At 47.4% G+C, this 20,000-nt stretch overlaps 2 protein-coding genes across 2 annotated transcripts in view; both read right to left on the reverse strand.

Moving 5' to 3' along the window:
* Positions 1 to 13,061, reverse strand: part of LOC125950261 (uncharacterized) — a 92,272-nt gene extending 79,211 nt beyond the window's left edge. The window contains exons 1-2 of the mRNA XM_049678080.1: positions 12,952 to 13,061; positions 11,372 to 12,104 (exon numbers count right to left, since the gene is read on the reverse strand). Of these exons, the coding sequence (XP_049534037.1) occupies positions 11,372 to 11,465 (94 nt within the window). The 5' untranslated portion in view covers positions 11,466 to 12,104; positions 12,952 to 13,061. The remainder of the gene's footprint in view (positions 1 to 11,371; positions 12,105 to 12,951) is intronic.
* The window catches only part of LOC125950282 (autophagy-related protein 16-1), a 633,733-nt gene that overhangs the window by 388,541 nt on the left and 225,192 nt on the right, over positions 1 to 20,000 (reverse strand). The gene's annotated exons all lie outside the window — the stretch shown is intronic.

Below are 20,000 nucleotides of genomic sequence, written 5' to 3' on the forward strand. Positions count from 1 at the left end.
CTTTCTTTCCTTTTCGATTCCCGGACCCTCGGGATTTTGCTGGGTTTAAAAATGTATATAAAACTCCAGGAAGCCGGGCCCGGGCACCGGTGGTGGTGACCGGACCTTCTCTCCTCTACACGGGGTTCTTTCCCCCCCCCCCTCTCCCAAGCAACAAGCAACAGCTTCGCGGACGCTTTTCGTGGAGTGGCCAGTCGGTAGTCGCGTTTTCGCGTTCCCGGATAGTAGTGTACACGCCATACACGCGTTGGTACCCTCCGCGAACACTACACTAGTGTGCGAAGAAGTGTGTGTGTGCAAAGGTGTGCGTGTGTGTGTGTGTATTTTGAAGTCGAGCAATTGCGCTTTGCGCGCATCAAAGAACCACGCGCCCGGGAAGAGTGAAGAGTAAGCTTTTCGAGGCCAAAATGCGGTGGAAGGGAGAGGGGAGGCGGTTGGGAAATAATGAAAAAAATTACCTCGAATGCCCGAACCACCCACCAAACCACCCACCCCCACAGCGGGGTCTTCCGGGTGTGGCATGCATTTACTAGAAAGTAGGAACAACACAAGAGAGCAAAAGAGAAAGACAAAACATCCACCACCATCGCCACTGACACTAGCCACCACTCCCTGTCCTAAGAAAGGACGAAAGTTGCGGAAGAAAATCAAGCAGCCAGGCAGGCAGGCAGGCAGGCAGACGGACGGATCCAAGCAGGCTGGCACCGTTGTCCCAGGAACGAACGAAAACAGGGAAGGCAAAAAAAAATCCGACGATCCGGAGCGTAGTGCGAAACGAGGCGAGGAAGGAGATTTGGAAAAATAAATGGCGAAAAAAAGGTCCTCCGCTCCGGAAAACCTGCGTCTCCCACATAAGGATCGTCTATCTCTCTTTCACACATACAGAGGCACACACACACACCTGCTCGATCGTCTTACTAGCACTCACGCGGGGACTGGTGCCATTTACGACATCTGATGGCATGGCTGTTCTCCTTCCTCCTCTTCTACCACCGTTGGGTGGGTTGAGATGGTGAGGGTGGGGATGCAATTTTTATGCTCTTTCGGGGTATCGCTTCGCCAGCGTTTGCGTTGGTCGGTCGGTTGGTCTGTCTGTGTGTGTATGTGCGCGCTCGCGTCCTGGTGGCTGGTTTTTTCCATTCCTTTTCATCGATAAATGGGAAAACGAGGATGAAACCAAATGAAAAAAAAATAAAACCAAGGGAAAACTCCGGATCCACAAGCACAAGCTGGACACCGAACCCCGCACACCAGCTCAAGATGGTGCTCGTTCCGGTTCTCCGTCCTCGTCGTCGTCGTCGTCGAGACAGTTACCGGGACTCTGCGTCTGGTAGTGCTTTCTCTCTCTCTCTCTCTCGCTCGAGGTCCTCGAATGCATCCACTGGCCGGCTGGCTGGCTGGCTGGCTGGCAGGGTGGCTGGCCAACTTTTGGTCACCAATCACGGGCGCAGCGCGACGCAAACGGAGGACTCGTGCTTTGATATTCGGTTTCTGCATTGACCCTTCGAGAGCACTACTCACAGCTACACACAGACACACACACGGGCGCAGTGGCCACGGGCGCTTACACGTGCACCACAGCATGGTCCACGGATGCACCAAACACACACACCAGGACACCACCACCGAGGATACCGAGGATGGTGAAGCACAACAACAAGGAAGCGCGGACCCAATATCGCGTTTCGTTGCGTTCGGCCCTCGCCCTTACCTCGCCAGACAACCCATCGCAGGAGTGGGAGGAGAAGGAGGAGGAAGAGGAGAAGACGAAAGGAAATAGTGGGATGCCCGGGTGGGTGGCTGGTTCGCTGGTGGAGAAGGAAAATGAATAATAAATAAGCACATAAGGAAGCGCATCGCTTGGCGCAGCCGGGGGTGGGGGGGGTGGCCCTGCACCTCCTGGTGGCCCACCACCCACCGGAAAGGCGGGAAGAGTGAAAAAAATTAGATCCAGACCGACGGATGGCCAGAGGGAGACGTGAAAAAAATCATTAATTTTTGCCACCCCGCCATCGTCATCGACGCCACCCCTCTTCAGCGCCACTCCCAGTCCGGGTCCCAGCGGACACTCGACTCGACTGGACTCGTTCGCCCTTCCTTCCCTTCCCCTGGCTCCCGGACTTGGATGCTTTTCCTCCACGAGTTTTGCACCTTACGCCTTACTGTTGCATCGCTCCAGGATCTCGTCCTTGTAACGGTGTGTGTGTGTGTGTGTGTGTGTTTGGGTGTTACTCACTGTTGCTGGAACACTGCGGAGCTGTAGCTGGAGCGAGCGCCCCCGCCCACCCACTCGGCAGTAATGGAAAATCCTCGGCCAGCGCCTTTTTTCCACGTTTTCTTTCGTTCTGTTCTGTTCTGTTCTGTTCTGTTTCGGGTCTGTTCCGGGAATGAATGTTTGGTCTGGGCAGCACCTGTAGCCAGCCAGGAAGTAGCGGCAGCAGCGTTGCACCGAAAAATAGAAATAAGAAGAAGAAAAACAAAAAGCTATACCTTCTGGTCCAGTCCATGGAACCAGGAGGAATGAGAGTTTTTTGTTTTGTTTTTTTTTTCCTCGTTATTCCCGCCGGCTGGCTCCGTTGCTTCCGACGAGGAATCAAGCATTGGATTCGAAGATTCCAAAGGTATGAGCACGATGTACACACATACAAGTGCACACAGACAACGACATACAAGCAAGCGTCCAGGACGAGAGGAGCAGAATTCTGGCGTTCGAAGTTCGATAGCCTCTCGTACGGCCATGCGGTAGTATCTGTCTCTCCGTAGGATAGGAAACGACAGAAGATACTAGGAAATGGTTCGGTAGCAGCTCGGTCATCGTTCGCTACACAAGTCACACACCCGGAGGCAGGGATGGCCAGCAACGGGGAGGCTAGGAAACTTGTATTTAATTATGATTTCTCCTGGACCTGGTTGTCGTGATGGTTTTTTCTTTTCGGGGATGGTCAAATCGAATCTACTGGACAGAACAACGGTTGTAGAATCGTTCCCGGGATTGAACTGCATAAAAAAGCATCATTTTCGGATTATATGGAAGGATTGAGCTGCTCCATTTTCAAACAGCAGAAATGCCTTCGTGGAGTCTTTTAAATGGTTTGCAATTGGAATAGGAAAATCGATACTCAAACGATAGATTGATAAAAGGATGAATACTTTTCAGCTTGACATTTGTTTAATTCCTTTAAGTTCGTACAGAACATTCTCTTCTATTTTCACAACAACATAATCATCCAAATCGTGAACCGTATTGTTTTGTCTGGTTCATTTATGCGACACAAACATTCATTCTGAGTGGTCTGTGACGACGGCGTTCCGTCTAAGAAGCGCCGCTCCGTAGAAGGATTCGCTACGCAACAGCCAACAGCCAGCGAACGTCACCAAGCAGACCGACCGAACGAAAGAAACCGGTCCGGACCGTGGCAGTTTCTCGTTATAATCGAGCAACCTGTTGCTCACCACGACGACGACGACGACGACGACGCGTCTCGGTAGAACCATACCCAGGGGTTCGAGGGATAACATCTTCTAGCGAGGCGAGCTCGAGTCATTCATTCACAACAGTAGGCTACGACCGGGGAAAACTCAACCGTACAGCGCTGTGCGATAGCAGCAAGGATGTGCGTCACATAACCTCAATTTTAAAACATACAAACAGAAAACATTTTCTTGTTATCGCTCAATGCATGCTGCTGAATATGTTTATGTTATTTCGAAAGGTGACTAGAAAAGGTTCAAAATTAAGGAAATTATTGTTTTTAAATGTGTAAAAGAAATAAGTTTACTTTAAAATTGGGACCCAAAAGTAAATGCACATTTGAGTCCCTGTAATATGTTTTAATCGAGGCTCTGCGGTTCCAAAGTGTACGTTAGTGTTTTCACTTCAGTCAAAGCAGCAGCAATGAGCAGCAAAACCATCGGTCTGGCAGCTGCGAGTCCTGCCGGAAGTGCTAGCAAGCGACTCCAGTGAGAACGAGAGAGATAGAGTTGGTGGGAGACAAACTTTCGCCTACATTCCATTGAATGCACCCAGGACACGACACTATCTCCAGATTCCCATGAACAGCAGCCACTCCTCCATCTCTTTCTCCTCCTTCCTACACTCCAGCATCCAGCTCGCAAAAGCACCGCCATTGTGCCATTTAGGATGTTAGAAATAAGGACAAGCGCTCGATGGGTGGCCAGGTGGTGTCTAAAGCGGAGGCAACATCAACCACCAAAACCGTTCGGTAGCAGCGTGTTCCATTTGGCACAATATACCTAAACAACCAACACGACCACCACCACCACCACAAGCTACCGGAACTGGCCATCAACAAGTGTTTCCGTTTCGGGTAAAGTCACGGCGTTGTTTGGCGTTGTGGCGAATGTACCGTGGTGGCCACGGTGGCAGACTGTGGCTACAGCGTTTGGCGTGCAGCCGCCAATGGGCAACGAAAAATGTTTCAGCCTCGCGCAATTCCCGCACAAAAAAAAAGCTCTCTCTTCGCGGACGAACCGACGGATGGACGGGAATCGTATTGAAGCGCGAGGCGAGGCGAGGAAATTATCTTTCGCCCGGTTCCGGTTGAGGCCATGGTGCGCTCGTTCGCTCGCTCGCGAACAAACAACATCCGCTGCTGGTGGTCGCGCCACGAAAACTCGACGCTACTCACCACGGCCGTGGACCACGAATTCTGGCGTTCTAGGCGCTGGCCTCGTCGGTTCTCGGTTGGCATCACGCAAGGCACCGGTCGGGGTAAAGCATACACTTAGTTAAAATGCCTCCATCCGGGAAGTCAATCGTCTGTCGTCGTGGTCGCCGTGGACTAAAAACTCGCGCACGGAAGTATCGCGACAAGGCACGAGACAACAACAAAAAAACAACATCCACCACCACCACCACCACTACGGGCCTATATCGGTTTGCGTTGGCTTCCCACGGTTTTGTCCCGGTGTCCGGTCTCAGCCGAAGGATATCCGGATTCAATGAACAGAAATCTCGTCGCAATGGAGGCGCCCGGTACTGTGAGCTTTCGAACAACCGTTCGTTTGGATGCTGCTCTGATCGGCAAACGCAGGCAATAATCGATTCCACCAAATTGGTGCCTCTCAATCTCTTCTGGCCCTGTTTGTGTTTGTGGTGCCAATGAGTTTTCCCGTTTTCCCGGTTCCGGTTGAAATTAAAGGGAAATAATGATTTCCATCGACTTATTAAATGGGAGAATTGGATTGCAGAAAGAGTGTTGAACGGAATAATTGAACAATAAGCAACATGTTTAGGAACGTAATACAACATAATATAATGTTTAAGGGGGAACTTCGGTATTTTATTTTATTCCTTCGCATTTACTTTTCACATTTTTTATGAGTGCTTATCTTTTCAAGAGTATTGTGTAAAATTTTGGGATCAATCGAAGCAAAACTTACAAAGTTATTGATTTTTAAAAATTCGCCTTTCAAAGAAAGCTCAATGCATCTCGTGACTTTGAATCGCGATTCCCAAAAAAAAAGTCGTAACACAAAAACTACTGGACCGATCGATTTGAAACTTTGAACACACAGTCTGTATACTATTTGCCAAGTAGCCACGTCGAGTGTTTAAAAAAATTACTTGATACTTTTTTATAGATAATTTTTTTAAATTATGTAAAGCTCATTGTTTGAGGCAAAAATCTGCCAAAAATCGAAAAATAGGAAATTGAACAAAAACTCGACGGGGCTGCCTGGATAAACTTATAATCTAACAAAAGAACACACATTTGTACATTTCTGAAGTTCCAGCACGAGGCTACGATGGGCACCGCAAAAAGTCCTTTTTGGCACACTTGCCTTTCTAGATTGGATGCCATGAACGTAGTTTTGAACAAATCTTCCTCAAAATAGAACCAAATATTCTTCAAAAGTTTCAGTTTAATCTAACTTTCACTTGAAAAAATAAAGTTGAATGGTTTCTTTACTAAAAATCGTCAAAAATAAACCTTTTTTGACCCGAAATAACCGAAGTCCCCCCTTAAGGAGGGTAAGTATTGTCATTTCCCTATCTCAATTAAGAAATCTCGTGAAGAGGTCGGTGGTAAATGCTTCTTTTCCTATCTGGACAAACCGCATCATCAGCAACAAACATTCAAACAGCATGTACCGTAGCGTATCAGAGCAAACCCACAACCAACAGGTGGCCAATAGGTTTTCCGCAAAATGCAGTCCAACGGCCGAGCAGCACATGTACGTACGTATGTGTGTGTGTGTGCCATTGGTAGCAACAGCCGTTTCCACCGGTTACCCATTCATAGCTGAATGAAACGCGGCACGAGGACCGAGAGCCAACGGAACCGACGATGTGCAACAGTGTGCAACGGGCTGTTTCCTGGTGGTCCTGGGGATTTTGTAGGATTTGCCGTTCCCAGAAACGGGCTGAACGAGAGGCTGGCCCTCTTTCTGGACAGCAAAATGATACACAGACACCCCACAGAAGAAAAAAAACCGAGGGGCACCGAGTAACCGAGGCCGAGAATGGAGACGAAAAACTAACCAAAAGTTGAATCTACATCCGGTGCTCCCTGGTGCTGGTACTGCTGCTGCTCCTGCTGTTCCTGCTGGAAGTGATGTTGGGAAAATTGGCTTCCGTTTTGCCTCCTCGGTGTGCCCGGGTCCGGGATGGAATCACGGTGCTTGAGCTCGTGTCGAAATACCGAGCAGTGCAGCCGCCGTCTCTTCGTCGATTTGGGTTGCTTTTCCTTTTTTCGAACTCTTTTTTTACTGTTTTTTTGTTGCATTTGCATTCCGGGCCCAGTCAGGCCTTTGGGGCACAAGATAGGCTTTCGGTTTGCGACAGACAGACAGACAGACCGACAGGAGGCGACCGATTCCACAAACTGAACCCCTAAACTGAACCACTTTTCTCCGAAAATGGTCGCTTCTGTTGATATTTGGTTTACGGTTACCGGCTTCATCTTCAAGTACCACCCCGGAAGTGAAGTGGAGGGGGTTTTGAAGCGCAAGGGGCACTCGAAACGCAACAAGCTTTTTTGTGGCATCTTTCCGGGGACGCTCCTGGGGCAAACGATGAACGCTCTTGCGATGACGACGACGACGACGACGACGAATGGGGATATGGAACTTTTTGGCCACAACGCAACAGGACCGATCGAGGCGGAAGCCCCGGACACTTCGAGTGATGTTGGATGTTGCTCCTCCTTCACAGACACAGGCTACAGTTGAAGGCCACTTTGAAGGTATTTATCTCTGCATGGCGGTCGGTGTGAATCCAATTTTCCGCAACCGAACACCACGTTTCGTTTATGCTAACGAATCAAATCGAATAACGAGCCGAGGCCGGCCTGGGGGGGGTCTGGAGTGAGTCAAACGAGTGGGAGGTGGGCATGATACCACAAAGTTCTCACCACTCGTACGCTATCAATTTCGGAAAAAGGCGCATGCATGCATGTTGGCCGTGCAGCAGCAGCAGAAGAAGAAGTTGATCGTTTGGAGCTTGGATCGTTATCCAATGCAATTCATAGCCCTTTTAGCTTTCGGTCTACGTTCCCGTTCTGTTTCCCGTGACCACGGTTGGTAACCGGTTGCTGGTAGGTGCCGCAACGTACGCAATGTACGATTGAATATCTCGAGTCTCGCATGGCGCATTCACACACACACGACAGATGGACACATGTTTTCGGTTGTTTTTGCCAAATGCTTTCGGTGGATCATCAGATCCGGAGGTCGGTAAAACGATTAGGTTTGTTAAAGAGGATTTCAAAACATTATTTTGGGCTGAATCGTGTGCCGTGATATTCCTGCAATTGTTAACAGTGGACAGACTAACCCTTGAGCACAGAGACTTCTAGCTCTTTTTTGTATTTTTACAGAATTTACAAATTACAAACAGAAATTTTACAGACATATAGTGCAATTTCGCATTTCAAATCCAGATGAGAATGAAGCAGTTTGAAGCCGATTTGTTTGTAACTACTAAAGCATTGTATACTATGTTTGGGATAGTGCAGTTGGCAGCTTTGAAGTGGTTTTTTTTACCAAAGTTAACGAATTCAAAATCAAAATTTAAATGCTCTTTAAAGCTTCTAGGCTGATCCTTTTAAATTTTTCAACTCTTCAATTTGTTCAGCTCAGATAGTCTCATCAACGTTTTGACAAAACATTCTGTCAATTGACTATGTAATAAACAATTATGAATAACCCATGAAATAACTCCATCTATAAGCCAAATTATCACATCTGTGATTTCATCTTCTATAAAATTCCGCCGAAAAGGGATTATTAGGTAAAAACTCGACGACTTTAATTAAAAAAAATGCTTTAACATCGACACATGTATTAATTTCTAAATATTCTTCATGACTTAATTTAATATTCTTGAAAAATTTTGGTATGATCTTTTCAAACCTGTCTCAGATGATTTTAAACAATGAAAAATAAAACAAGTTTTGAGCACAGAGCTAGCGAAACCGTAGATTGATTGTGGTTTATTGAGATAAACTACTGCAAATAAGCGTAAGATCGATTAAGACTTAAAAAAAAACAAGAAACTGACGAACTCGAGGACGAAAACGCTATATCGCGAGCATTGGAACTGCAGTAGGCCATGTACGCCAGTTAGACCATAAAAGTTACTGGTTTGGAGATAGACGTAAAAAATAATTTGTCTCCCAAAAAGAAGATTATTACAACTCATAAAATATAGTATATTAGATCTCTAGCTCCTTAACAGTGCTAGCATGGATTTCCCCCCACATTTTCGCTACTGCATACGAAATCGGATAAACTCCGATCAATCCATCCGATTGGATCTTTCCAAAAGGTAAACCTGAAAGCCGCAGCACGCTGAGAACAGCTGAGCTGGATAAATAGATTGATAAGAATATATTGAGTTCTCAATCAAATCAATCGCGGCACCCGAAGGCAGCTCCATTTTCTCGAGAACGAACGATCGAAAGCATGGGCACGGGCACGGGACGGGCCGGGCCGGGGATTTTCATGAATTTCGAATTTCCACTGCGTCGGCATTGGAGCATTTCATCAATAAGTCGGCGGCCGAACAGCGGCCTGCTGTCATTGATTTATCGGTGAGAAAAGAACCACGCACCACCATCTGTGTCGGCTACCATCAACGTGGTGGCCACCACCATCGGTGACGGGAGCTGCCGCCGTCTTGCGGACAAACTTTTCGTCGTCGTCGTCGTCGTCGTCGGCGAACGGAAACCTGTTGCCTTATGCACAATGCACACTGTATGGTGGTAGATCTATATGTGTATGTATGTGCCTGGTGTACTACTACAGCCCTAGACGATGGCAATAATACACCCTGTACCACCACCGTCTCTCTCCTTCTCTCCCTCTCTCTCTCTCTCTCTCTCTCTGGTGGTCCGTTTTGAGCTCTTTGCTTGTGCTAGTCACGTGTTTTATCCCATTTTCTGAAGGAACCAACGAGGCCGCCGAGGAGTGTGAGTGACTAACTGCCTCAACCCAATTCGATAAGGACACCCGGACGCCCCGCGTGCCCCACAGGGCGCACCCCCGGACCATGCGCTGCATACCATGGCGAGATGGAGGAAGAGAAAAACGAAAATTGGACCTCCAACGTCGTACACCCTGATCGGAACCGAGAAGAAGACGCGCAGACAGTTGCGGAGAGACGGAGGGCAAAACGGAAGCGCGGAAGTGACATTTCCTCCCCCATCCTCTTCCTCCTCCTCCTTCCCAGGTCCCTTTTTCCAATCCCGTTTTTCGGTCGGTGGATGATGTGGCTTCGGAAAACTTTCAACCTCCCACCGACCCACCACCCACTCCGGGGCCTGGGTCTTGGGCGATGGATTGAGAAAAGTGCAACGTTCCACCAACACCACCACCGACAGCAACGTCTCAAGGAACCGATTCCTTTTTTCCTTCCAAGGACTCGTCCGAATCTCGAGCGCCAGGAGCGAGCGAGAGCGACCGACAGAGAGAAAAAGAGAGAGCGAAATGCAGAAAGAGAGAGCGAGAGGATGATTTCTTGGAGTTGTCTAGGACGATACCCACACTCCCGCATACGCCCGCATAAATCCTTCTCAGCTCAACCCCTACACCAGGGGACGGTGGATCGTCGGCGACGGAACCCGAAGACGCCCAACACCAACAACGTCCGGAACGTCCGGGAAAGTGCACAGTAGTGCACTGTTGAAAGCCTTTGCTTCGCTCTGCCTCCGCTCTGCCTTTGGGGGGAAAAACGTTGTGTTGGTTGGTTGGTTTGGGTCGCGTTATACAACAAAAATTGATCGTTTTCTTGTGTGCGCCACGGGGGGGTGGGAGAAAGAGAAGGAGAAGAAGCCTCCGGGAACGGATATTTTCGTGTTTGCGCCGAGGAAACGACGGGCTTCGGGCGAAGAGAATGCATCCGCATGCGGGTGTATGGAGGTGGCAACAACTGGCGGGTGGCACACAAGCGCAAAACCTGATTATATTTCCGGCTCCATGCCCAGGCCGGCAGGGCACTTCCCTCCTTCAAGCACCTCTCCTGGCAGCCAGTGTCTTTCTGAGCCACTTACTTGTCGCCATCATCGGACACGGCGACGGAGTCGACGACAGAGGCGGCGAAGGCCGGTATCCTTCTATATACCAAACGAGAAACGGTTTTCTGTGTGCGCTCCTCATGGACATGGACGCTCCTCCCGTACACCATTTCCTTTTTGGGGCTCATTTTCACGCTCGCTCTCTCTCTCTTTCTCTCTCTTGCATAGTGCAACGAGTGTGTGCAGTGGTCCTGGGACCAGCTCTATACCACGATATCGCGCTGGATGTATACAAACTGCAGCGTCTACTACTGCTGTTGCTGGCCAGCAGAACGGAAGTGAAGGGAAAGCAAATGGCAATAGCAACAACAAAAAAAAACCTCGTGGTGGTATATAGGCGTCGTCGTGGTGGTGTGCTTTCTTCGGGTACGAAAGGTGCCCGAAAAGGAAAAGGATGAAAGAGCGCATCGGCAGCTGCTCCTGGAGTGGAGTGAGGCTCACTTGTTGCACAAAGTACCAGCTCGCACAGTAGTGCACGGCACCAACACAACCGTACACAGTATGGAGAGTAGCCAGTTGCACACATGGCTATGCAAGGCACACGAGGCCAGCGAGGAAAGCGATAAGATGTTGTTCAGTTTATGGTCGAAGAATGGATATATGTCGCCAACACTAGTTGGCTATGCACCATGGAAGCAAACGCCAAAAAAACAAATGTCCCAGCATACTAAGATCATGCACTTTGTGCAATGCGTTTTTTAATGCAAATATTGCTTATGGTTTTTTGGGGGTCTTTTATGGTTAGTATGTTGAAAAAAATTGAAGGATAGTTCAAGGATTCAACTCCCCGAAGAAATATTAGTAGTCTTATTGGTCGGTTACTCGTTACTCACCCACAATGTACACCATGTTTTTCGTCCACTTCGTTAGCTCGCGTCTTATGTAGCGACGCTCTTGCACACAGCGTGCGTACGAGCAGTCCGCCATCCTGGCTGCCTGCCGTCAGCGTCGTCGGCGGTCGGCCTTCCGGACCGCGGTCCGATCCCCTTACACTGTTCCGTAACCGGACCGGAGTGCTCGTTCGGGCACCACACGTGAACACACTACACTAGCAGCTGCTTCAATCGAGCTGCTTCAATCGAGCTGCTTCGCATGCAACAGGTTGAATTCACGGGTTGGCGCGTGGTGGCGCTTTGTTGTTGTTGTTGTTGTTGTGGTGGCAGCAGCAACCACTACTCCGATTCTACCGATTGCTGATCGGCTGCATTCCTCGAACAGTGCTTTCTTGCCGCATTTTCAAACCTTCACCAAACACTAACACACACGCACGCACATGCACACAAAAAACACTGGCACACGAACACAAATTGAGTTTGATTTCGGGGTAAATTAATTACTCTCAACTGTTTAGAAGGAATAAAAACTGTTCGGAACTTTGTCGATGTTCGATGCTTTTGCCGACACTTGCGCCGAAGAGAGAGCGGTACCGGAAATGAATTGGAATTTAAAGATGGTCTGACACTAGAACACTAAACGGTAGGCAGCTCAAGGCAGTGCCATGCTTGCGGATGTAGTCACAAGTTGGGTTTTGTTTATGCGAAATCATTATCAATATGAAGTGAAGCACTGGAAAGAGAGAATATAACATTTGGAAATCAGAATGAAGATGAAATTAATAACTAGATCGAATTCGTTCACATAATCTAGGAGATAAAATATATAATTCCATTTTCCTTTTGTTCTAGAATCGGCCTCCATTTAAATACTAACACGTACAGAAAGGCGAGTTAGTACATACATAATCAAACAGAGCACCTGCTCTTCAAAAAGGACAATGCCATCGAATGTCGTCAATCGGAAAGAGGAAATTAAGTATAAACTTACTCAAAAGAACCCCTGGATTAATCCATTTTAAATTCCTTTAGAAACTTTGTGAAAAAACAATCCAACAATTCGAATTGTTTCCACAAACTCCGTTTTCCCATCTCATGGTAGATGACACTACCACACCTTAAGCGCACATTTGGACATCCTTTATTGTACTGAAAAAAAAGTGTCCTTTTCGCAAACGAAACGCAAAAAAACATCCCGTTTAAACTAACGATGCAACGATTGCACATCCTTCTCTTCACGATGGCGCTCGCATCGAAATAATAATGTGCCCACCAACACTACGGGGACAGCAGCAGAGAGAAGGCACTACCACTACATAAGATGGCCGGCCTGATGCCGGATGCACGGACGAAGAGGAGACATTTTCCTGGGCGCGACAGCAAGACGCCTTGACGTGGGTTGCTCGGGAGTCTCGTTTATGTTGCCATCCGTGTGCCACCACATTTCGGAACGGGAACGGCAACCAATTGCATTAAACCTGCCTCTCTCACGTGCAATGAAGCAGAAAAAGGTTTCTCGAAAATAACATAAACTTTAAAAAACGTTTGCTATTAATAAAAATAATGCAAATGTATTTTACCTTTTATTTCCTTGATTTCTCTGTTTGGCTATTCCGGGAGCTTAAACGGGAACGGAATGTTTCTTTGTTGTCTGAAAAATAAAGTAGGCCGCCGCGTGGTAGTGATGTCTGTGAACGAAAGAAAACGTAGCAACATGATCGATTAGTATTATATTTTGCGTTTGGCGCAAGCTAATGTTCGATAACTCTTAGCAACAGTTTTTACTTCGATTGATACACTATAAATAGGTCTTAATAAGGTCCAGAACCGATGAAAAGTACCCTTAAACAAACCTCTTACTTGAATAACTCTCGCATGACACCACACCTGCCGTTTCCTGCATGAATGTGTCCTCCTTCTGCCACCTACCATCACCAAGCGTCGAATCTATCTCATTACTAGCACACCGACACCGCAACCAGCGATGCAGCCGACACAGTTATGACAGTTGCAAACACCCACACGCCCTCCCTACGTGAGGCGACTGGAGCACCGGAGAGCAGTGGTGGTGGCCAGGAAAGGTGTGGCAACAAATTTATCAAATATATAAATTTAGTATTCAACAGGTTGGAAATAAGCTCTGACGGGATCAGTGATGCAGCCGCCGCCGCAACAACAACAAGAGCAACACCAGGAGGAACCAGGATCCAGGCTCTCCGTCCTCTCCGGTTTCGGAAGTCGCTGCTCGGTCACTGGGGGTGGGAGTGAAGCAGGAGGAAAAACTACTCACATCACAACAGACCGACCGCCGACAAACCAGCGATTGCCAGCCTGTTGCCTTCTGTTGCTGCTGGTGGTGCTGCTGGTGCTGCTAGTCCACGGGCCAGGCCATATGGTCCAGTGTGGGAAGCTCAATGGCACGACATCGTTATCCAACCGTTTTGGCAGCCAACGATGCCTGCAACAACGATGGTTTTCGAGAGCCTCCCCCCGATCTCGGAGTGCAAGCGGTGGTACTTTTATTCATTCGAGTTGGAGTTGGAGTCGACTCCTCCTCCTCCGGGATTGCCAAATGCACGGGTACCAGATTGTGTCCGTGCTTTTCACAGTGGGTGGAAAGTGTTCAACACTTTTGGCCAATAAAATGGTACTCCCGGCTTCGTGCTGCGTTGCTTCATTCAGTTGGTAGCTACTAAAGTGCAACAACAAAGTGCTTATGTTTCGCTAAACACGACAAGTAGCATACAAAAGCAGGTAAATATGTTTTCGTACACATTTTCAGATTATTTAGTTGGATGGATAGCGGATAGATTTATCAGTGTGGATGATTTTGTAGAAGATAACAAACCGTATTAGGTGCCGGAATTAGTTTTTTAGAGTTTTTGGTTCAACAAAAACGATTTATTTTCAATACTAAAAAAATAGTTGCATTAATCAAAATATTGCCGATCGCTGACCACTTTTTTTGACCATATTTTGGGCAATTTACGAATTCCATGTTGAATCAACTCCTCATCTTTTACGGCTCGCCCGTCATTATATATGTTAAAAAAAAACTCCTCATCTTTTGAACCAATCCAGTGAACCATCCGTTTTTTGATACCTTCATAAAAGGGTGAGGTTCTGTGCAAATAAGTTTTCAAGCAGCCATTCAAGAATAGTATCCATAAAGAGCAATGGATCTGGTGTATACAGTGGGGAGGCTAACAAATAGCATCCAAAATTGGGTAAATAGTTTTTGATCGGTTAAAATTTTGCAGTTTTTTCCTCCTTCTTGCAAGAGCTTGCTTCAAATGGATCAATTATTATTGACAAACGATCTCCATCAATAGTTTCATGGGTTTCCAGAGGTTCTTAGTGCATGGCACCCGTGAAAACTAGATCTTCTCATTGTTTTGGTGTATCCGAACGTTCTGTGCCTGTAACGTTAAAATCTCCGGCTCGAAATCTTTGAAATTAGCTTTCGCATTTTGTTTTTTTTTTGTGTTATCCCATGTTCACCATAAGCTGGAAGCAACAAACGCTAACTTTCAGCAGACGTTTACCGCAAATGAAAGAAGGTTTTTAAACCTCTCCGCAAAATGGACTTTTCAGGCGCCAACCACGTGACATTTTCAACTTGAGAAAAAATATGTCATATTTAATAAGTATAAGTAGAAACTTATTGCGTTTTAAAGGTATTTTTTATACTTTAAAACGACATAACATATGAGTCTCTGAACCGTCATCAACAAAATGGCGCTATCTTTATATAAAATCGAAAAACCTGATTCCTGGACCTAATAATAACTTAATACACTTCCTATTTCCAACTTTTGACCATACGTAAATGCACCACAGGACCACATTGCCCCACACGCTTGCTGCTGGGTAAAGCGAATCGGAAGTCGGTAAGTTTGTTGGTAGATCAACACTTTGGAGTTGTCCAAGCATCTAAAACCCAATTTCCACAAACTCTCTCTCTCTCTCCCAGGGAGTTCCAGCACACTAAACGTCAGCCCGCTTACCCAGTTCTCGGCCCAAAAACCACCCAACCCCCCAAAAACACCCTCAAAAACACCACCACCAGTTGCTTTCCCACTAATGCCGACGCATCGCTCACGTGTTTGCTCGTAGCTCGGTCCTCGGTCCTCGGTGAAGGTTGGTGTTGCACGTGAAAATACCGAAAATTGGTACGATACCTTCCTCGGGATCCTGCGACCTGACCCTGCAACAACATGATGCTTGCACCAGACCGCCGAGTGCAGCACAAACGACGTGGTAGCCACCGGCTGCCTTCGAGCCGGCTAAACGATTTAATACGTGAACGGATGGCTCACTCCGGTCCAGTCCGGTCCGGTCGTTTGAGGTCTTGGCCGGACTGCCCGACTCTCGGACTATTTCCCGCAGGTCCAATCACACACAATCAACGCTCTCTTGCTCGCGCGACACCGGACGGACGGACGGTGCCGTGCCGTGCCATGCCGGACACTGGAATTTGGGCTTTTTGCAACCTGAAGCTGGATTCCGGGATTAGTCCCGGACCCCGTATAGTACTCAAGTGCTCTGGGCTGGTGTCCCTTGGTGTATGCCATCCCGGGTATGCCAACAACGTTGGTAAACGTTGGAGTTGTAAGCTCTTAAATTCGCATTAATTTTCGGTCGCACAATGACGCCCGGTTTGCAGTATCGCAAGCCTTCGAAACCGCAGCTCGCTTTGCAGACCAACGGTTGTTGTATGGTTCAGACCAGACCGCCAGGCATCCGAAGCATGAGGACTACCCATTACTCCGGGGGAACGAGCTGCAGCTGCATGTCGCAATGGATACCATTTTTTGGAGTCCAGTCCTTGTCAGTGTTGCAGCCGGAGTCATCGCTGGATGCGCTCGGGATGCCGTACCGTGTTGCATTATTGGTTTTGGGGTGGCGTTTCACCCGCTGCACCTGCAGCTGCCGCACGGCATCGACCATCGGATTCGACCAAGAGTACGATGGAAATCGGACATTCGAAAGAGGACAGTGTCAGTGGTGTCCACCGGCGTCCGGTAAGCGGTGTCCCGGTCCCGAAAATGAATGAATTAATGGGCTCGTTGGGTCAAAGGTGGACCGGCGGCTTAGCTCTTCGTACTAACTGGTTGGCCACATGGCTGGGCGTCCGTGGTCCGTGGCCACGGAGTCAATGGCGAGTTTGAACGGGAACGAGAAGCAACAGATTGCATAATTAGCAATTTAGATCCCAACATCGCGTTCGCTGTCGGCTGTCGACGTGAATATGGACGACGTGAGGCGTTGTGAGGTGACCACTCTGACCACTCTGGCTCGAGGTTGTCTTTAATTGGCGCGGGCTTCCGATCCCCTAGGATCCGAAATTAGCGAACCCTAACTGGACGCACCAACAGGACAGGAACCATTCCACAAGAACAACCAACTCGAACAGCAACCAGAGAACCTGTCGTCCCTTCAGTCGCACACTGCACGATACGAGTTGAATATTTTTCGGCGCGAATCGACGAGCCCGCGATGTCCGATTGCGGCGCGAAGAATCGAATCCGAATCCGCGTAATCGAACTGGGAACGGAATGTCACTCACTCAAACCTTCGCCGCGAGGCCGCGAGGTTGTCAGTCAAAAGCCGTTGGTACGGTTCGGGCTGGGAGGGAATTGTTTTTTTTATGTGCAATTAAATTTACTTCTAAGCACACCGGATGTTCATTACCCGGACCCGGACCGGGAAATTATTGCACGCAGCAGCAGCCTCCAATCGTGGCCAACGTGGATCCATCAAAACTTATTAACTCGCATACGGGAGGAATAATGGCACCATTGGCGAGATGTCCCGGTGCTCTTTTAGGTTGGCTCAGAATTATGGAACCGTTTGGATTGGAGAAGAGCCCCGAAGCCGTGGCCAGACCACCGCATAATCAGCACTGGCGCTTAGAGATTTCTAATTTGCAATGAAATCGGAACAGTGCTTTAGTGAAAGATGGACCGACACAGTACGTGTGTGTGTGTGTGCGCTGATTGATGGGTCGCTAATGATATTATGGGCCCTATTGCGAGTGTCTTGTCTTGCAAACGAGACTGCCTTACTACTGCTGAAAAAACTTAGCAGTCTTGTTTAGCTTTTATGAATGAACTTGTGATTTTTTACAGCCTGATTTCAAAACAAATACTAATACTACCAAATTAATCACCAACACCACTAAAAACCAACATCCTTCGGTCCAATGGCAACGCGACTTTCAGTCTCGTTTTCAAGACTCAGAGTCTGGTAGGTTTTGGCACCAGACTCTGAGTCTTGAAAACGAGACTGAAAATGGTATATTTTTTCGGCTTGGTCGTAGTTGCCATTGGAGCGAAAGATGTTGGTTTTTAGTGGTGTTGGTGAATAATTTAGTAGTATTAGTATTTGTTTTGAAATCAGGCTGTAAAAAATCACAAGTTCATTCATAAGAGCTCAACAAGACTGCTAAGTTTTTTCAGCAGTAGTAAGGCAGTCTCGTTTGCAAGACAAGACAATCGCAATAGGGCCCTATGCTTTATTCGAACATGACAAGTTTAACTTGGAAATGGTTGTTCGGTTGCTCATCGCAATCCCTTAGTACATTGTTCGAAAGCAAAAAAAACCCAAAGTTCCACGTGTAGCACACGCGAAGCACTTTGGCATTCGCGATATCATAGTATGCTTTGACAGCAACAGCAACACTGACAACTGCAACAACAAAAACAACAGCCCCAACCAGAACTACACGAGCAGCATTGACAGGCACGAAGATGCAACAATGGCGCAACAGGTGCGCTGCTGTCACCTCTTTGTCTGAAGAATTTGCCACCGACACGAGCCGCCGTCGTCGGATGTGGCCGCGGTCCTTATCGCGGTCACATGTTGCCCATTTGACCCGTGCGCTACCAAATCAAGTAGATTAACTCCCGGACCCGCGCGACCGGCGCGTCGGCGTCGAATTGGCCTTGCCTGGCCGGACGATGTGTTTACCGTTTTAGTCACGGCGAGGCGCTGCAGGCGCACCACTATCGGCCCCGTGCGGATTTAAACCCCATCAACCCCTTCGGTTCGGCTGCTTCTTTGTGTGTGAAAAGCAGGTGTTGTGTTTTGTTTTTTTTTGTCGACCACCTGTGCTCCGGTTCTGCGAGAGTGCGGAGTGGCAATCAAGTCCATTCACACACCCCCGGGGGCACACATGCCATGCATGCTGGCAGGAAGTAAAGTGAGTGTGTCTTGGGCCGGGGTTGAAGGGGACACGCGCACACCGCGGGATGCTATCGAGTTTTTCTTACCCCGTTGTCCAAACTGTAATATATTGGCGAAAAACGTAAAGTTTACCTTTTTTTTCAACGATACTAAAGACCCTAAAAGCGAATTTGTCATCAACATTTGCTAAATTCACGAACATTTTAGATGATAACATTGATAGAACAGCTGCATTCAACTTTCTAAACTGATGAACTGTCAGTTTTCTGTTGGCCAAAAATCTCATAATCCTCCAAAGAAATTACCACCGTATATATTCAGCTTCAATCCCAAAATCCAGTTCCAACGGATGTCAAACGAATTGTTGGTGGGATAGGGTTCCCGGATTTTTGTCATTAATATAAATGTTTCATTGGTAATGCCTCTTGTTTCCTTTCCAAAAACTTAATGCCTTTTGCAAATGCTTCAGAGGTTCAGTAGATTAACGAAAGCAACATAAAAATACAAAACAAAATTACACTCAATTTGAAACCTGAAATATGTATTTGGTATAAAAAATAGTTTCCTTCAATTTTACTTAAAGATATTACAGCTAATTGAAGTACGAATTGCAGTAAAAATTCTTAGCCCTGTTTGTGATATCGTTTTAAAATACAAAACAAATACCTTCACAACGCAATAATTGACTGCTCATTACATAAATTTACGGGAATTTACTGGATTGCTTCTAAAAATGAAAAGTTCTTTAGACACGAAATTCGAAAAATGCCTTAAAGATGGAAGAAGTACTGTCCGGCGATAGGCAATATTTAAATCAATGTAATATAATATTCCTTTCGTTTCGAAAACAAGTCGTGTTTTTAAGTGACAAAAAATCATAGACGTAATAGTTACAGGGAATGCCAAGAACCTGATTTTAGACTGACTGATTACCCCAATCCAATGAAGCGCTTCCGGTGGTGCAACCAAGCCCGAAAGCAGCTCACCATGAATGCGTCTAATACATTCCCTGTACTTCCAACGAACCATTCATCAACGCAAAAGAGTGCCCGAGTGTTCCTTCACTTCCGGCCTCACTGCTTCTTCTCACTCCCCCCGCTCAGAACCGGTTCCGAGAAAGGCAACATTTCAAATTGCAGCATCGATTTCGTTCAAGATCGATACAAAAGGTACATTCTGTCGTTCTGTCTATGCGTCTATCGGGCTACCGGGGGAGGTGAGTATGTAATGAGAAACAACAGAAGATACACTCCAACTCCCGAGATGAAGAGACCGAGAAAAGGACCCAAGAGAGCAGCAGCAAAGAAAGAAAAAAGAAACGGAAGCCTTTCTTGCCAACAATGCCTCCTCGATGCTCGAACGGAGTGAAGGAAAGAAAGCAGAATCCCTAATCATAGACACTGACCATAGTCAACAGCCCCATCATCATCATCATCATCAC

Source organism: Anopheles darlingi, chromosome 2 (assembly GCF_943734745.1).
Source record: "Anopheles darlingi chromosome 2, idAnoDarlMG_H_01, whole genome shotgun sequence".
Taxonomy (NCBI): Eukaryota; Metazoa; Arthropoda; class Insecta; order Diptera; family Culicidae; genus Anopheles; species Anopheles darlingi.